Consider the following 17,031-nt stretch of genomic DNA (forward strand, 5'->3'; position numbering starts at 1 on the left):
CTCTATAGTAAATAATGTTGTTATGAACATGGGTGTACAAATATATGTTCAAGTTCCAGCTTTTAATTTCCATAGGCCTATAACCCAGAAATGGAATTGCTGTATCATGTGATAATTCTGTGTAACTTTTTAAGGAATCATGTTTTCTACAGCAGTGACACCATTCTACATTACCACCAACAGTGCACCCGGGTTCCAGTGTCTCTGTATCCTAGTAACTTTCCATTTCTTGGAAAATATTTAAAGATGGAACTGTGGTAATGCTCGAAATAGAACATATTCCATTAGCCCCTCTGGATAAGAAAATTGTTGAGTTAATGAAACATTAAAGCTAGAAGCTTCAGCCTGAAATAGTTCTTCATGTGCTCTTGGCAGCATCACATCTTTATAGACTCCTATTCTATCAAATACATCTCAGTATCAGGGAGCAAAATGTCTGTTCTGGAGTTACTGGCCACTCCCACTTTCCAAACGAAGGGAGAGGGAGAGGCCGGGCACATTTTTATTTGTGGCCAGTTTCCTCACACCCCCACACTCACCAGTTTTGGCTTTTTCAATACGAAGTTGCCTTTTTATCTATCCCAGGACACTCTTAGGGAGTACAATGAAACTGCGACGTAGTCATGCATTCATGATGCATTCCCAATTAGATATGTTAACAGCTGTTGCCTTTTTAAAGATCTCCCCTTTCCCGCCTGCCCCTGGCTGCAGCCCTTCCACTTGAGCCCTCAGGAAAAGATGATGGGCGCATGAAACACGAGAGGCGGGAACAGGCTGCCATTTTGTAAAGGCTTTATTTCTACTTCATCATTGTCTCATACAGACTCCGAGGCACCCTCCTTTGTTTCAATTTGGTATCCTCATGACTTTTTGTAGTATTTTTTCCTTAAACAGAAAATTTTGAGTAAACACTGCATATTGCCAGTTAATCTTCAAACAATAACTTAAAAATGTCATTGCTGTTGTATCATCAATGCAATAAGACAACAAAAATACAGTACGAGGGATTTCACAATGTATCACAGTGGGACAGACGACTCACACTTAGGCGATGGTAAGACCACAATAGCAGTATGTACATGCACCCCAGTGCTTCGAACCCGAAGACGTGCAAGTAGAGTAGAATATGTGGATTATACAGAGAATTTGGTAAGCCCAGCTAAGGACTCTGTACCTTTTTCAAAATGCTGACATGTATCCCCTCCAGTACATAAGATATCTGTCTTGTCTACTGGCTTCATGGCTTTTTCACTATAGAAAGTTCACTGAATCAGACAGTCTGAACATTTCAAAAATGGTTAAAAACCAAGAACACTGACAAAATAAAATTAACTGAAAACACTCTAATTCAACGTGGAAGTAAACCAAACTAAAATGGAACAGTGCAAATTTAACAGAGAGGCAGTCAGTATTGAGACGGTGTTCAGAATCTCTTAAAATGTACGTCTTTAAAACTTTTATTTTTTAAATTTATATCTTATTTACCTTTTTTGTTTAATATATTGTGTGTAAAAAAGATGGAGACAAAAATAGTTTTCTGAGCTATGAAAAAAATTAAGTTATTACAGGCACATTTACTGTTTCATTCTAGAAACATCTCAGGTTCACAGGTTGAACATTCAGCAGCTGTGTTTTTTTAAAAACATTCTTTGACCTTGGGAAAACCAGATCTCTCCTTATGGGTGGAGTTTGGTTGATGATGATGGTGTGGTTATGCAAATTACAGTGAATTATTCCGTGATAATCCATGCAAACTTGCATCATGTCACAGCTGTAGCTTCTCCCCGGGCAGTTCTTCATCACCAAGCTCCTCCAAGGAGGTCGGGTCTCCGTGTGACTGAGCTGGTGAGACAGTGGGGGAATATGGGGCCCAACGGGATGGAGGGCGACGGTTTGCTGGTCTCTCGGGCCTGGAGAAGCAGGGTTCTAGGGATGGAGCTAGTGCGGAACAAGGTAGTTCCTTCAAAGCCGGAAAGAGAAAGACAGGGTTACTCAGACTGCCAGTTCTTCCAGGGGATGATATACCCCAAACACACTTCTCGACAGACTCAAGTTAAATGCAATAGACCAAGGGCAATTTCTGAATGTTAATTTATATTCTGCTCGTGGAGAATAACTTAAAATGATAAGTAAAGAATTCAACATGAATGATCAGTGACGACAGTAATGTGAAATTTTCAAATTAGGATCAAAAACGGCAATGGCATGAGATGGGTATGTTTACAGAGCACTTCAGACCTGTGCTGGAGCATATGGAAGGTGGAGAGAGCCACAGGCCACGTGTGGTCTACACAGGCCACAGGGTCATATTCCGACCCAGCTGATCCTATCATTTTGGCCCTCCTGAATGATGTATTTAGCAACAGTGACAGGTCCTAAGAGGTCAGTCTCCCTATGCCTTGGTCTTTTGGGGGCATGAAGAAACCTATGATTTCATCCAGCTGTGTTAGCAATGAGACTCACCTTAAAAGAAACTCTGCTACTGTTTATTCCAAAATGACTGGCAGTAGGTTAAACAAACTCCCACAACATGGAAAAAATGCCGCAGGCAGAAATTTTAATTTAGGTCTAGTTTTCTTTAATGGCTCTTCCTTGCAGTGGCGTTTTAAAAAGTGGAATCAGAGTGCACTTGTGCTTTTGTGTTGCATGCATCCCACACCTTCTGAGAACAGATAATGCAAGACACACTCAACCATGCTGCAAATCACCTATAATACTTCTCAAGGGCCACTGCTCATTTTTTCGTTTTAAAGAATGTTGAGCAACTTGTCCTCAGTTTATACAATAGGAAAAAAGGACACTCAAACCTGGAAATTGCCGGCGCAGAGAAATGTGAAAAGCTGTAGCATGGGAAAATGATGATTTCTACAGGGTAGAACTGCCCAAATGACACTCAGACAACAAAAAGCTGAGATGATAAACTAGTGCAATGAAGGATGACACAGAGCAAAGATCCTCAGAGCCAGTCAGGAAGTAGGTGAGAGGATTTAAAGAGAGGTGACAAGCAATTGCAAAGACCAGAATGAGGAATGTTCAGTCAGCGGAGTAGGGGAGCAACGGCAGGGAAGAGATGGCCGCTGTGTTGAAGGACAACGTGACAGACAATGTGACCAGGGAGGAAGAAGATGGAAGGCAGAACACGTGATGCTTCTGAGAGGTGATGGAGCGAGGTGGCTGGCTCCCTGTGGAGTCAGCAGAAAAAGAGCATTCGCACTGCAGACTACTTCTTAATGTTCCCTGCCTCTCTTGTGGTTGGCACTTTATATGACAACAGGGAAGACTTCATCAGCAAAGCACTTATGCTAATAACCATGACAACCAGAGGCACCTCATCTGTGAAAACACCGTCAGCACTTGAAACGGCTGCAATGTGAACTAACGCGGCGGTGAGCTCTGTCCTCACCGCACCTCAGCCCAGGGTGTGAGGGAACATACGGTTTGGGAAATCTGCTACTGTTTTTTGTCTTTTGGTGTCACTGCTGCTGGTATCGTAAGGTGTGTGTGCGCGCCAAGTGAGGCTGCTGCTACATGTCTATTCAGTACCATGCATCCCATTTGCACCTGGCTGATGCTGGATGAGCATGGGCTTTCCGTTAGTTTTGTGCCACCTCTTCACTAGCATCTGTTTGTCTCCTCTAGGAAGAAATGTTGAGACCATGAGTTCAAGGAAAAGCACTTTTTCTTTAGTAACACACCAGCACATATAAGCAAATAATGCTGTCCTTTTCTGACAAGCCACTGCAGTGTGCCATGTGGGTGTTTGATCCTTGGAGCACCTCTTTAGTCTTTGGCAGCCAACTGTATTTTGGTACTCAGCACTTTGAGTGAAGACCAGGAGATGAGGCGGGTGAGTGACCATATCCTTTGATCAAAAACAAGGTTGGTATTTTCTCATGTGCCTCAATTTAGGTTCTGAAGGCAATTCTGTGAGAATATTTTTTGGGGGCAGGAAATGACTTTATTGTTTATTCAATCAACAGATATTTATTGAGCACCTACTAGGTCATCGACAGTGTTTGGAAGGACAAGATGCATTTGCTTTTATTCCTTCTGCTGTGGTTAGAAAAAAGAGAGGCGCCTCATCGCGTTATGGTCACACCTCATTACAGCATGTGGTAGTGCACACATGCTACCAAATACTGGTTGCAGGTCCTGGCTGACTGGCAAAATGCTTGGCTCAACGATGCTCAAAATGCTTGGCTCTGGTATTCTGTGCCAGAGACAGTCCCCTCTCCTAGTCAATGTCCCTTTACCCCTCTGAAAGCATACTGGCTGCAAACTGCACAAGGAAGTGGAAATCTCAGCAGGATCTCTATAACCTGAAAGTCTTTCTTTACATGGAGCAGTCAGCACTCGGCAAATGGGATTATCCAGGCGGCCCGGGGACCAGTGCTGGCAGCTGCCATTAGGGAGCAGATCTATCTGGGATGATTCTGCCTTATTTCTTAGTGTCAGATGCCAACCCCATGTTACACAAATGACCTCTTCAGAATGTTTGGAAAGAAGGAAGAAAGCACTTACGGCATGAGGCAGGCAGGGCTAGAGTCCCCAGGGGGCAGTTAGTAAGACAGTTTGGTTCTGTACAGAACAGACAGAAAGAAAAGAAAAGCAAGTAGGTTGAAAAGTATTTTTTAAAAAAAGAAGAACAGTAAAGGCTTAACGTCTACAAGCAGAGTGCCAGCTCCAGGGACAGCTATCAGAACTGTGGGGTCCCACAGAAGCGGCGTGTACACACAGATCTCTCCTCTGCCTCCGTTCAGAGGAAGGAGGGACCCTCACTGCAGAACAGCCTCTCCCTTCTGGTTTCTATTCCTCCCTGAGTAGCCCTTTGGTTTTTAACATTTCAAACACCTTTTGGCGCGCGGAGAGATGGAAGTCACAGGATTCTTGTATTTGAAACAGAGAGCATAGAACAGCCAGACTTGATTTAGTTACAATGATCAAACAACCGCTGCCCATACCAAAAATTTCCCCTCTCAATTTCCACTTAGACATAGGAGGAAAGAATAGCATTCCATTTCCAGATCATTCTCATTCTCTTCACACCAGAACTCCTTACAGCTTCTCTCTGCATTACTGCATGGGTGCTATGGCTTCAAGAGAAACAGAATAAGTAGCTTGCAAGGTGAGAGTGAGGGGAGAAAGGGAGATTTCCTGTTATGCAGTCCTAGCCAGGATCCCTGTGTCACAGATGTCCAGTTTCCCAGTGAACACTCAGGGCTAGAGGCCACACAGGGTGCTCAGAGCAGTTCGGGAAATCAAATTTAGTTCTGGTGACTTGGGAATGAAAACCTCGAACTACTGCATAATTTATGGAGTGTTTAGAAGGGCTCTCCAGTGGGCCTAATACAGTAAGTCGATTCAGACAGGGAATAATTCTACGGGACTCTAGAACAAGCAGATCCAACAGAAAAAGGAAAAAAAAGAACCCACGACATTTGAACAGTGCCAGGGAGAGCTCCAAGCAGGTTCTGAACCCCTGAAACTGTGCTATGCTTTCCTCAAAGTCGCCAATCGTGTCTCGTGGTAGCAAATACACTAAGTAAGAAGGAAACCTAAATAGACACTTCAGAAAGGACCAAAGGGGGCAGTGTACAGCTTTGTACTGATAAAACCATGTTCAGGCCTTAGAGCTGTGCTTCAGTCATTAAACCATTTTCTTTATATCACCATAGATTGCTTGGAGCATTCACTGTTAGTAACTCAAAGCATTTTTTTGGTTCCTAAAATTTAATTCCTATTTAGTCTCTAATATAAATGGACACTACAGACACAACCAGTGAATGCTTTGGAGAAAGCCCTGATTTCAGCTGATTGGTCCAGAGCCCTGGAAAGGCAGGGCATTCACACAAATAGACCCTCCGCCGCAGAAACTCACTTACCTGAGGGCTCCGGAGGGATGGGCATAACAGAAGCCCGCAGAAGAGCCCACCTGAGAACACTCAATCATGGGATCTGTCCTTTTCAGAGCATGTGAACCACCCAATCACAGACTCGCATCTTCAGAACACATGGGCCATGCTGTCAAGTTAGGTTGAACCACATGGCACTGACGCTTCCATCGGTCACTGGCAACTTCACGTGGTCTAACCTAGTCCAGATTTAAACTCTGTATTGTGAGTTCAATACCCTTGGTGCGTTAGACTGCGAGCGTGACTCTCATTGCTCCCACTGTGGGAAATGTGGGGCACAAGGTGGAATGACATCTTCCTCTTCTCCTCACCATGGGTGAAGCCCATGGTGGGTGGGAAAGCAGGGGAAGCTCAGGGAGCTCTCCTCCTTTTCTCCAACCCTTGTCATCTGCTTGGGCTGCCCTGCCTGGAGAATGCTTGTGGGTATCTGGATCCCACGGGTGTGGACTTTGTCCATCTGGGCTACCGGTGGGTCAGGGCTCACTCTCAAGTCTACATGTGGGATCACTCCTGAACAGTGACTGACCAAGGGCTGGTTGGGGACCATGTCCTCAGCACCACGTGAACAGTGAGGCCAGCATCACCCCACATTATCATTGGGCACGTATTATCTTTTTTTGCTCATTCTTGAAGTGGAAATGGGGACTGTCTTTGAAAGTGGTATGGTACAAATATGCCATGTGTGGATATGCATCAGAACAGAATTCAAGGTTGACTGATTTGAGAATACTGTTAAGGGGGATACAGTAATAATCACGTAATAATAATGTGATAAGACATGAGGTCATATGCAATGTGATAACATGTGATGTGTGAGGGAAATAATAATAATAATCACGTTGTATGAAGGCAAGATTTCAGTTGCATCTATTTGCCTCACTTGGTTTTATTGCTAGGGGGATTCATGGACAAAGAGATAGTACGTGATTTGTGAGATGTAAGATTACTACTTTGCACTGAAGCCAACACTGGAATCCAGCCGTTCTTGTAGTTCCTCATGAGAGATGTTCTAGAATCCATACTCTCAAACCCTCTCCAGCATACCTCTCGTGTTGTCACACAGAAAGATCTGGAGCACGCAGAAAGCCCTGACACAACTCTTAACATACTTCACACATACATTCCTAGGACATAAATTCATCTAGAAAGGGCAAATTATGACTCCAAGTGAAAAGCCCAGATAAACATATGAGCATCGATCACTTCGAGTACAGAAGGTTTGTGTTTCTGCCTGTTCCATTCTCCTATAAACCTGGTATCTCCCCAGATCACAAGAACACACTATGGACCAGGATTCTTGAAATCAGGATTCTTGACCTGGGACAATCCCAGGTTCAAACTTGTTTTCCCAAAATTTAAATGGAAGAGCTAGTAGAGGAAGGTGTGGAATACTCAACCTTCATTACCTCAATGGACCCTGATTCAGCTTTGGCTGTTTCTCCCATGTGGCTGTCACTGCTGAGACTTGGGAGGCCCTGGGGGGCCTGCCTCCTCTCCTCCTTTAAGGCATGCTCCAACAGCTTCTTGTTGAGGATCCGGGCTACATTCTCCGTGAGCGTGTAGCCAGGGGGAGCAGATAAGTCCTGCCTCACAGGCGTGTCCTCTCCCCCTTCCTCCCTACACGTCTCCGAGCCAACCCCAATGGGGCTGGGTGACCGTCCCCGGGAACTGGGGCCAGTGTCCTGGCCTGGGCCCAGCTCTGGCCGGGGTTCTGCCGAGCGAGACCGACTCCCAGCCCGCATCCCCTTCTGGAAGGGGTCCTGCACCACGGGGCTGTGGTCGATGATATTGAAGAGGCTGGAGAGGCCATCATTGATGGCGGTGTGCACGGGGCTCTCGCGCGTGGTGGTGGAACGAGCCCAGGCCGACTCGCTGCACCCCTTCTGGGCCAGCCCTGGGGAGGTCCTGTTATTTGGCTGGTCAGCTTTGGAGAGGGGCTTCCTCTGCAGCTTGGGAGACCCGTACTTAGGGGAGCAGCATGTGCGTTCAAACTTGGCCTGCACCTTCTCAATGGCGGGGGCCACCTGCCTGCTCCTAAGGCCACGGGATGGAGACGATGCGGGCGTGGCACCACCCCCCGCCTTTGGTGTGAGACACTTGTGGGGGCTGCTGGTGATGGCACTGCTACGCAGGGCTTCGGTCTGCAGGCCGACGCTGATAGTCTGGACAGTCTGCGTCCCAGTCGTCCGGGACCCATTGGTCTGACAGGCCATGTCCTTGACCGGGGGTTCAGGGGAACTAGAGCAGATGGCGTTCCTGACGGAGAAGGCCACCTCCTTCATATCGTCACTCATGTTCTTGGACAACTCCAGGCTGTGCAGTGGGGAGGTGAAACCCAGGGGGGTGCATAGAGCACTATCGAGGGGGCGTAGCCCTCCCTCCCCATAGTCTCGGGGGTGCCTGGAGGGGCCACAAGGCCACCTGCTAAGCATGTGTTCTGCGGGGCCTCCCTTTGTGTCTCCTGTGCCCCCTCTGGCTCTGTTTGCAGAAAACGGGCCCTCAGGCTCCGGCCGACCCGAGCCCTCACCGCCCGCCACCATGATACTGTCCAGCCTGCGGATCGCAGGCGGGCTGTGCAGCACCCGCACCCCTGACGGCTCGGTGCGAACGTGGCTCCGCAGGGGCTGCTTCTGGCAGTGCTCTGGGCTGGTCATGGTGTCCGTGGTCATGGTGATGCTCGTGGTGAGGTACCAGGAGGAATCAGGGAAAGGCTCGGTGCTGGCATCGCTCCCTGCCCGCGCCCCCTCGGTCCTGTCTGCCCAGGGGTCCGGGGGCTTCTCATCCCAGCTCTTGCCGTTGTACTCCTCAATGTACTTCAGGTCATCAGGAGACAGGGGTGGAGTGACATCCTCCTTGCTGCTGGCAGCAGGCAGGTCTTTCTCCGGCAGGAAGGGAGAGACGTCCATCAGGCGCTGGAACTCAGACATGGAGGACACAGACACTGCCCTGGGGAAAGTGGGAGAGAAGACAGTGTCAGCTGCCCATTAAGCAGACAGCCCGCCGACCTGCGAACCCCTGACCCAGCGCAGCACGTGTCCTGCCCACACAAGAAGTGTCCGTATGTGTCAGTCTCCACCTGAACTATTAGAACACTTTCCGGTTGCTTGATGTTCTCTACTCCTGAGCTGACCCTGTGGATGTTTAATGGATTTTTCATTGCTCTAGAATTGTTCCAGGAGCTTTGTATTGGTCAGAATATAATACAGCCAACCCTCAAACGCTGTCGGAATAAGTGGAAAGGTGGGGCTACCAGGCAGTCATCGCTAAGGTCTACCTACTTTGGATGGTTTCATTTTAGCCTATGGTGCTCCACAGGAAGAAGGGAAACCCGGCTGTGGCCTGGCCTCTCCATCTACTGACCAGTGCCTTCAGTTCCATCTGGCCCTGCCCAAATCCGCCAATGGGGCTTGGCTCTCCCTTTCCCTCTCTTTATAGTCAAGGCTTCTCTTTGTTCTTGCTCCTCCTGTGTTCCTGGACAGGAGGAAGACTTCCGTAGCAAACATGCACACGATGAAGGGTGATGACAGGGGAGCCACACCAACAGCCAGTTTAGGTAAGCTGCTGCCTGATAGACGTGAATGTGGATATAGATTCCTCAATCTATTAGCACTTTAATTTGATATGTTTTTATTTGACATGAATTTACTACCTCCTGTAGGGTTGGGCAGGCTGGCGATTCTGACATGCTAAGACAGGAAGTTACTGGAGTGCTCGGACAGCTTGTCAGCCCACCCAGGGCAAAGAAGCAGTGGTCAGGAAGGAGGCTTGTGGCTGGCCATGCCTCGTGGTTCAGGCCCTGGACCCTCTGGCCTGGAATCCCTCCAGGTAGGGAGTCGGGGAGGTGAGATGTATGCAGACTCACTGTCTCTGCAACTACACCACTTTCTCATAGGACATATTAATATCTGCCCACCCCCCAAACACAGGCTTGAGAATACCTAGGGTTCTAGACCAGCTCAGACCCTGCTGAAGGGGTCCCAGATGGAGAGGCACTCCACTATAGGACCCATTAATGATGGTGAGGCCAGAATTGGGGTCTGTGTATCACATGGACTGGCCCACAGAACCAGCAAAGCTCTGTCTTTGCCCTCACCCCGGGGCACATCCTCTCGTGGTGGTTGTCACAATGGGGTAAAAGAGCAGGCTACAAATGCCATGGGGCATTCCAGCTTGTTATTTCTCACTAGAGGCGAAAGTCAGTGGTACTTTGTTGTTGTTGTTGTTAGAAATAAGCTGCAAACTGTCCAGTGGCCAACTGAATAACAGAAAGCTGGCTATCACCAGTGCTGGAAATAAACGGATGGGTCAATTTGTCACTAGGTCTTATGCTTTCCAACAAGAGCGATTTTTCCTCTTCTTGTCTCTGGTCCAGTCAAGGAATTGTTGAAGTAACAATGAGCTTCACAACACTGTTTACTGGGGGCTGCAAGTGCTCTGCAGATACCGAAGCCCTGCGCCTTCCACACTGTCTGCATGTAGATCATCTAACCCCGGCTTCTGCTCATAGAGGATCTACTCACAGAGTTAAACCAGTGGCACCTGTGTGGAGACTTTTGCCTTCAGAGTTTGAAGGGATATGGTGGAACAGAGACAATGTGGACAGAGAAAGGAAACACACCAACCTAAGCAGCATCCAAAGTGAAACAGAACTACAAAAACTAAGATGCATTTGAAACATGTGTGGGTATATCAAGATACATATAAGAAAGTAGGGAGAGAACACACGAAACTGCATGAAGCTAGAAGGAAAAGGAAATGATGGGGAGGACGCATGTACTTTCTTACTTTGGACATTGTGATATTGTTTACATTTTACAACCATGGATTACTTTTGAAATTAACAAAAGCAATTAAGATAATAAACAGCTGTAGCTACAGTGCATGGAGTAGCTCTGCTAAGAAAGGAAGAAAAGTGGAGGACATAATGATAGCTAAACTTTGCTTGCTGCTTATTCTGGGCAGCCATTGCTTTACGTGTATTAATACATGTAAGCGGTAAACAAAAACCCTAAATACCTCCTGTTTACAGATGAGGAAGCTTATGCACAAATCAGTAACATAACTCACCTGGTCACATGGCTAGTGAGAGGCAAAAATGGATTTGTACTCAGCCCATTTGCCTCTTGAGCCCAAGTTCTCAAGTGCTGTCCTGTACAGTCTGAGAATGACCAGACATGACAGAGCTTGAAGGACAGAAATGTACCATAGGCAATTCTAGGTTTTGGGTGAATCTGATAAAGGGCAAAATGGGAAGGAGAGGGTAATTCACGGACTCGAAGTTCATAGAAAAACCAGGGATAAGGAGATCTGAAAATACCAAATGGGCCAGAGGAGAAATTTTATGTATGTAGTGGAAATAGCACATATTCATCTATAAAGAAAAAGACTATGTGTGGGGGTCGGGGGGAGGAGGTTATGGGAAAGCTCTGTACTTACCTCTCAGTTGTGTATTTTTAATATTTAAATTTAAATAAATTTGCTTATATGTGTCTTTTTAGAAACGTCCCATCATACAGATGACCTAAAATATATGATTACTAACATCAACGACATCAAGTACTTTGTATCTACTTCAAGGATTGTTTCTGGGAAATATTTTAATAAATCCTCCTAGTAGAGCTTTTAAATGTACAGTATATAAAATGTCTCACAGCCTATCAAGAGGGAGTTTTTTTCAGACTTTAAATTAGAAGAGAGGGGTTTCCATGGACTTTCCAGAAACCAAAAAACCATTTAAGACAATTATTCCTTTATATACACAACACACAACTACAACTGCAAAGTTCTTACCTTAACTCTAATACACACATGAACACCGCATGTCTCTGGACTTTTTGTTGCTAATTTTGGAAAATACCATATTTATGAAATGAAAATAATAAAGCAACTACTTATTCAGAAGTCTTACTTGAAGAAGTCATTTTGAAGAGAGTTACAATAGACCGCAATGACAAAGAGGATTTTATTTCAGTTGTCTACTATTGTTCTCATCAATCTTACTTACCTTTGAAGATTTCCCTTGTGATTTTCTTCTTCCTATAAGAAGAAATAGGTTTCTCTGAGTCAGTTAATACTGGTTGTTTATGGAGCCTTTAGTGTGCAAGTGACTTGTTTTGCACTCCTGCCCTGGGAAAACACCATTGAAAATGTACTCGGAGCCTAGTTTTGGTTCCGAGCGCTCCTGCCTTTCACCCCTTTGAAGTACAATAATAAAACCAGAATCCACAGTGTGATGACGGGTTGGAGCTTCTGCAGTCCAGGGAGGAGCCCACATGAATGAGAAAAACTGGCTATAAACTTTGTCATGGAAGAAGTGGCTCTCCTGTGCTTCCTCAAAGGACTTTGCTGACTACTTTCAAACCTGGCTTTGTAATGACCTGGATGTCATGTGTGAATGGTGGTGGTGGGAAGGGGGGGATAGAAAGGAGGTGGGAGAAGGAAAGATGAGGGTGACTGAGTGAGTTAGCAGGCTGATGTCCCTTGGTCTAAGCCGTGCTTATAGAGGTTGGTGTGACATACTTAGGCTTGAGCGCTTTCTTGGTTTTAAACATTGCCATTTGGAATCAGAGATCAAGTTACAGTGACTTCTGCTTATGAGGAATGACAACTAAGCTGGCAGAGAACAACATGAACACAGGTTGTCTTGAGAAAACACCCGCACGCTGACATGGTCTTGGAGAAGGAGAAAGGATCCTTGCAAGTCCTTGGCGGTGACAGAAATGCATTCGTCAGTACAGTAAACAGCCTGGGGAGCTTCCGCGTAGTGAGCTTGGCCGAGTCGCTGCCATGCAGACCAGTGTGGGGTCCAGGCCACTGCGGAGCTGGCACTAATAGTCTCCTGATCCCTGGCTGCCTTCTCTCTGCTGTGAAACTGGATCATGTGAGATTGCCAATAGATCCAACAGGGTGGCATACTGGCGATGTCACATCAACTGGGTACATATCGCTAAAGAGAGGGCACTGAACCTCACTGGCACATGACTGAAGGTTGGTGCAAAAGTAATTGTGGTTTAAAAAGTTAAAAATAATATGCGAAAACTGCGGTTACTTTTGCACCAACCTAATATAATTTCCCTACATTTCAACACTATTTAACGGGAATTCTTCTAAGTCTATTAAGTACTTGAGACAGGTTAAATGACAGGTATAGCAACTGTTAAATTAACTCACAGATAATTATTCTTAAAATCAATTTTTAAAACCTGCTTTTAAAAAGGACATAACCGGAAAAACCTAATGCTGTGCTATGGAAATTTCAGCACAGAGTTTGGCTCACCTATTTGCTGATCTAATTTACATTTTGTTTCTACATGTTGGGTTTTTTTCCCTTTCACAGAATGAGATATTTATGGTATGTCATTGTTTGGTGACATTCGTTCCTTGCAAATGTGAGGTACTTTCTATAAAACTGAATTTTTTGTTGTCATTAGTAAGGTTTCTAGGTCAGAGAAGACTGTGTTATGATTGTTTAAAAAGTTGAAGATCTACACTTCCTAGAATGATGTTTCCTCCTGTGTGTTTCACTGGACGTGCCCATTTGTGAGATCTTTCTGTTTACACGGACACGAGCCCTGTATTTCCAAACCCAAGATGAGGTGGCAAAGTGAAACTGACTGTAGCACATGCTAGCAGTTTGGGGTCAGACCACCAAGCAAAGCTCTTGGCATTGTGTAGGTTTCATTTTTACTCAACCTTGCTCTACGCCTGCCCTGGAGCCTACCAAACACATGTCTCGGTTTCCCAACAACCCATTGGTCCTGTAGTAATTAACTGGACCCAAAAACCCAGGCCGACCTCGGGGAGGCAGTTCCTGAACTCCCTCTGGGGTTCACGGGCCGGAGGCTCCTCTGGCTCATCATCCAGAGACAGGGCATCCAAGTAGAGGTTCTCCCGGGCTGAGCACCTGTCCGATTCCTTCAGCTTGGACAGCGGTCGGTCTGCAAATGAGGTGGAGTCTGCGTCCGCGGAGGGCCACATCCCCACTGGATGGAGCACTCGGGGGCTTCCAGGGAGGGCAAAAGGGTGAGTATTGTCTTCTTTTTGATCACAGAGGAAACTGCCACCTCTCCGAGGACTGTTTTCTTTCTGTAACTTAAGGGTTTTAAAAATGAAAGCAATTTTTTGTTACTCTCCTAAGACCACTCTCCACAATTTATAATTACAGACGGATCCATCTATAATTCCACAGCTCACATTTCGAAGAAGTAAATGTTCTTAAAATTCTGACCTTAATTTCAAAATGTAACCCAACATTAAAAATGTGACTTTTTTTTTTTTACTCACAATTTTATCTGGACTGAAAATCTGCATTAACCAGACACAAGCCAACTCCTTCTGACAAAAATCTATATGTTATTGTATATAATTTTGAGTACTCTACTCACATAAAACTATACATTGTTAAATGACATACTTAGAACTCTCTTTTGTAATTACCTTCAGAACTTAAGGAATATTCAATGGAAAACCATCAGTGACAGCAAACTTCTAAGGGTGAATTTAATTTTTTCCTAACCAGCAGAGTTTCATAATAATAACAGAGCACTAATTCCAAATTATGTGGAATGGGCCCTATATATAACCTGAGTGATCAAACTAGGTTATAATCACTGGGTGTCAAAAACAATTTATAGTTTGCTTGAGATGATTAAATCTTTACTATAAAGGTAATTAAAGATCTGATATGACTGAAAACAAAAACAAACACACACACACACACATATACACACACATTTTATTTTTGCCTGACTTGATAAGCTCAAGAAGTGTCGATGTTAGGAAGACCTGAATTGGAACCATTGTTTCATGGCTTGCTGGTTTGCTAGCAGGTGTAAAGTCCACAACTCTTCTCAATTCAGTCTCCTCACCTGTAAATGGGGATAGCACACCTCTATAATCACTGGGTGTCATTGATTCTAGGTTGAGGGGGTGCTACAGGGGCTGGACACATTGTGAAGCTCACTGTTTGTCAGGGAAACCACCACTGACTTCCTCTGGCCTGCCCGATTCCAGGACACACTGATAAGCACCTTGCCTATATACAGCACAGAACCACATGGACAGGCAGGGAATGGTGTGAGAGCAGACTCTCGCTCGTCAAGAAGCCCAAAGACGGCTTTCCCTAGGTCTCCCGAGCTTTCCTCACTGCCTCCCTATCAAAACATGCACAGAAAGCAGAATTGAGAGAGAGCTGAGGATATCTGCACCTACATATCCTAATGGGGTCTTCAGTGGATGACATGCTCATGCACTCTACACGTTGGTTGCTCTTTTGAATAAGTAAATTATTGGAATGACTAAAGTGACATTTGGATTTGCCCTAAAGGGGTAGCAGAAGAAATATTTTTAACCCTCAAGTGCTGGGATGGTGTCAGGAAGTTCTAAAACTCCCTTGGAAGCATACTAATTTATTTTTTAACAAAGCATCTTTCATAAACAATACCTTTGTGTCCCAATTTAAATCTTCATTCACAAACTGGATATAAGTGTAATCTGTGTATCAGGAACAAAGCCACGTGAAATAATGGGGATAAAAGACTTTAACTCATTTTTCAGTAATTTCTGAGGTGGTGGAACCAAAGTATCAGAGTATTATCTTCATTTTACGAGAAAGATGGAGATTCAAGGAGCCAGAGCTTCAATGTTCGAGTTTGAGGCAGGATCACAGTTGAATTAGGGAACAAGCAAGTCACTCTGGGTTTTAGCTCCGCCCTCTCTTCTCTCTATCCCTCCCTCCCCATGACAGTTCTTTACGTTCTCTTAAAGATGCTAAATGCTTTCTTTAAAAAAGAAAAAGAAACACTTTTTATTATGTTCATCTACTGCATGTCATCACAATTTGGTTTCAACACATGATCATCTCCGAGCTATTTTGGGCAAGGAATTAAAATGCGAAGATCACATCTGAAGCTGTAAACGTGCACTGAGGGTGTGTGTGAAGAAAGGGAAGAATGATTCAAGAGGAGCGTGATGAACAAGCAGGTTCTAACTCAGTAAAAGTGGGATTTCAAAAATAAACCCTCACAGCCAGGAGCAATGTACACTAAAGCTGGTAAGTGTTAGGTTTCCTAAAAATGAACTGGAAGGTTTTAGCTGGACGTATCTGCTGCTAAGATGCCTCTGGGGTGTTGTAATAGAATAATGGGTCCTTAAAAGGATAGGGTTTCCTAGGAGAATCATTTCAAACCAGGCATCAGCAATTACTGTACTTAGAATCCTGCAGCAGAACAACTTGGAATGCAAATAGAAAACTTAAAAGATTTGCATTTCAAATAATACAGGAAACAATAAACCCTCAAGAGTGTCACCTTATCTGAACCGGTCAAAAGAAAAACGGTCACTTTGTGAACAGGTTTTAAAAGAATGGCCTTTGTATAGTAGAGACAATTGATCTAAGGACATAACTGGAAGGAGAATGGAATGATACAAGAACTTTCTTTCAGCTCTTTAGAGCTGCAAGTACTAGCATCTATATGTTAACTGGGAATTTAACAGTTCTTAGGAGAATTGTAGTGACTCCATAAAAGTTAACTATGACCCAATCAAATTTGGATTGAGACAAGAGATGCTGATAAGATAGATGATATGTGTTATATGACCTCAACCACACTCCCACAGTCATTCATCATATAAAATGCCTCAGGTGGCATAGAAATTGTGTAGGAATTCAATGACATGACAAGTATGAAGCATGTGTTCTGAAAGTGGAAAATGGATTTAGTGTTACTTCTTTCACCATCTGTATTAGGTTATCATAGTCAAGTAGTCACATATCAAGAGTGTTTACATTATTAAGAATGTTCACCTATAATTCTTCTTTATCTGTGGAATGTGTAACTAAAAGTTAAATAAGTGAGCAATCCAGTAACTGATGAACAATATTTCTACACACACATACAGACTTTAGCCAATTTGCTCTTTCACTGAGAATGCCTATAACTGCTTTACCTAATTTTCAGGATAGGGCACTGAGATTTATAAAATCCTCTTTTAAAATCTTGACGATTTTGGGGAAAAGGCCAGATTTACTTTTGAAAGCCACCATTACATATCTGAAATATCATTCACTGGCAACAAATCCTCTTCTAAAAACAGCAGTGAAATCATTGTACAAAGCCTG

At 44.7% G+C, this 17,031-nt stretch overlaps 1 protein-coding gene across 10 annotated transcripts in view; it reads right to left on the bottom strand.

Annotated features, from left to right (window-relative positions):
- Nucleotides 1-782: 782 nt before the first annotated feature.
- MTCL1 (microtubule crosslinking factor 1) overlaps nucleotides 783-17,031 on the bottom strand; it is a 124,047-nt gene continuing 107,798 nt past the window's right edge. For 7 of the 10 annotated variants that reach the window (XM_033087243.1, XM_033087240.1, XM_033087237.1 and 4 more), the window contains 4 exons: nucleotides 13,707-14,003; nucleotides 11,917-11,948; nucleotides 7,319-8,858; nucleotides 783-1,960 (listed from right to left, as the gene is read on the bottom strand). In XM_033087243.1, the coding sequence (XP_032943134.1) occupies nucleotides 1,766-1,960; nucleotides 7,319-8,858; nucleotides 11,917-11,948; nucleotides 13,707-14,003 (2,064 nt within the window). In that variant the 3' untranslated portion in view covers nucleotides 783-1,765. Of the gene's footprint in view, nucleotides 1,961-4,521; nucleotides 4,579-7,318; nucleotides 8,859-11,916; nucleotides 11,949-13,706; nucleotides 14,004-17,031 lie in introns of all 10 variants that reach the window. The other 3 variants (XM_033087245.1, XM_033087244.1, XM_033087242.1) reach the window with 1 other exon arrangement.

The sequence above is a fragment of the Rhinolophus ferrumequinum genome, chromosome 19 (genome assembly GCF_004115265.2).
Source record: "Rhinolophus ferrumequinum isolate MPI-CBG mRhiFer1 chromosome 19, mRhiFer1_v1.p, whole genome shotgun sequence".
Taxonomy (NCBI): Eukaryota; Metazoa; Chordata; class Mammalia; order Chiroptera; family Rhinolophidae; genus Rhinolophus; species Rhinolophus ferrumequinum.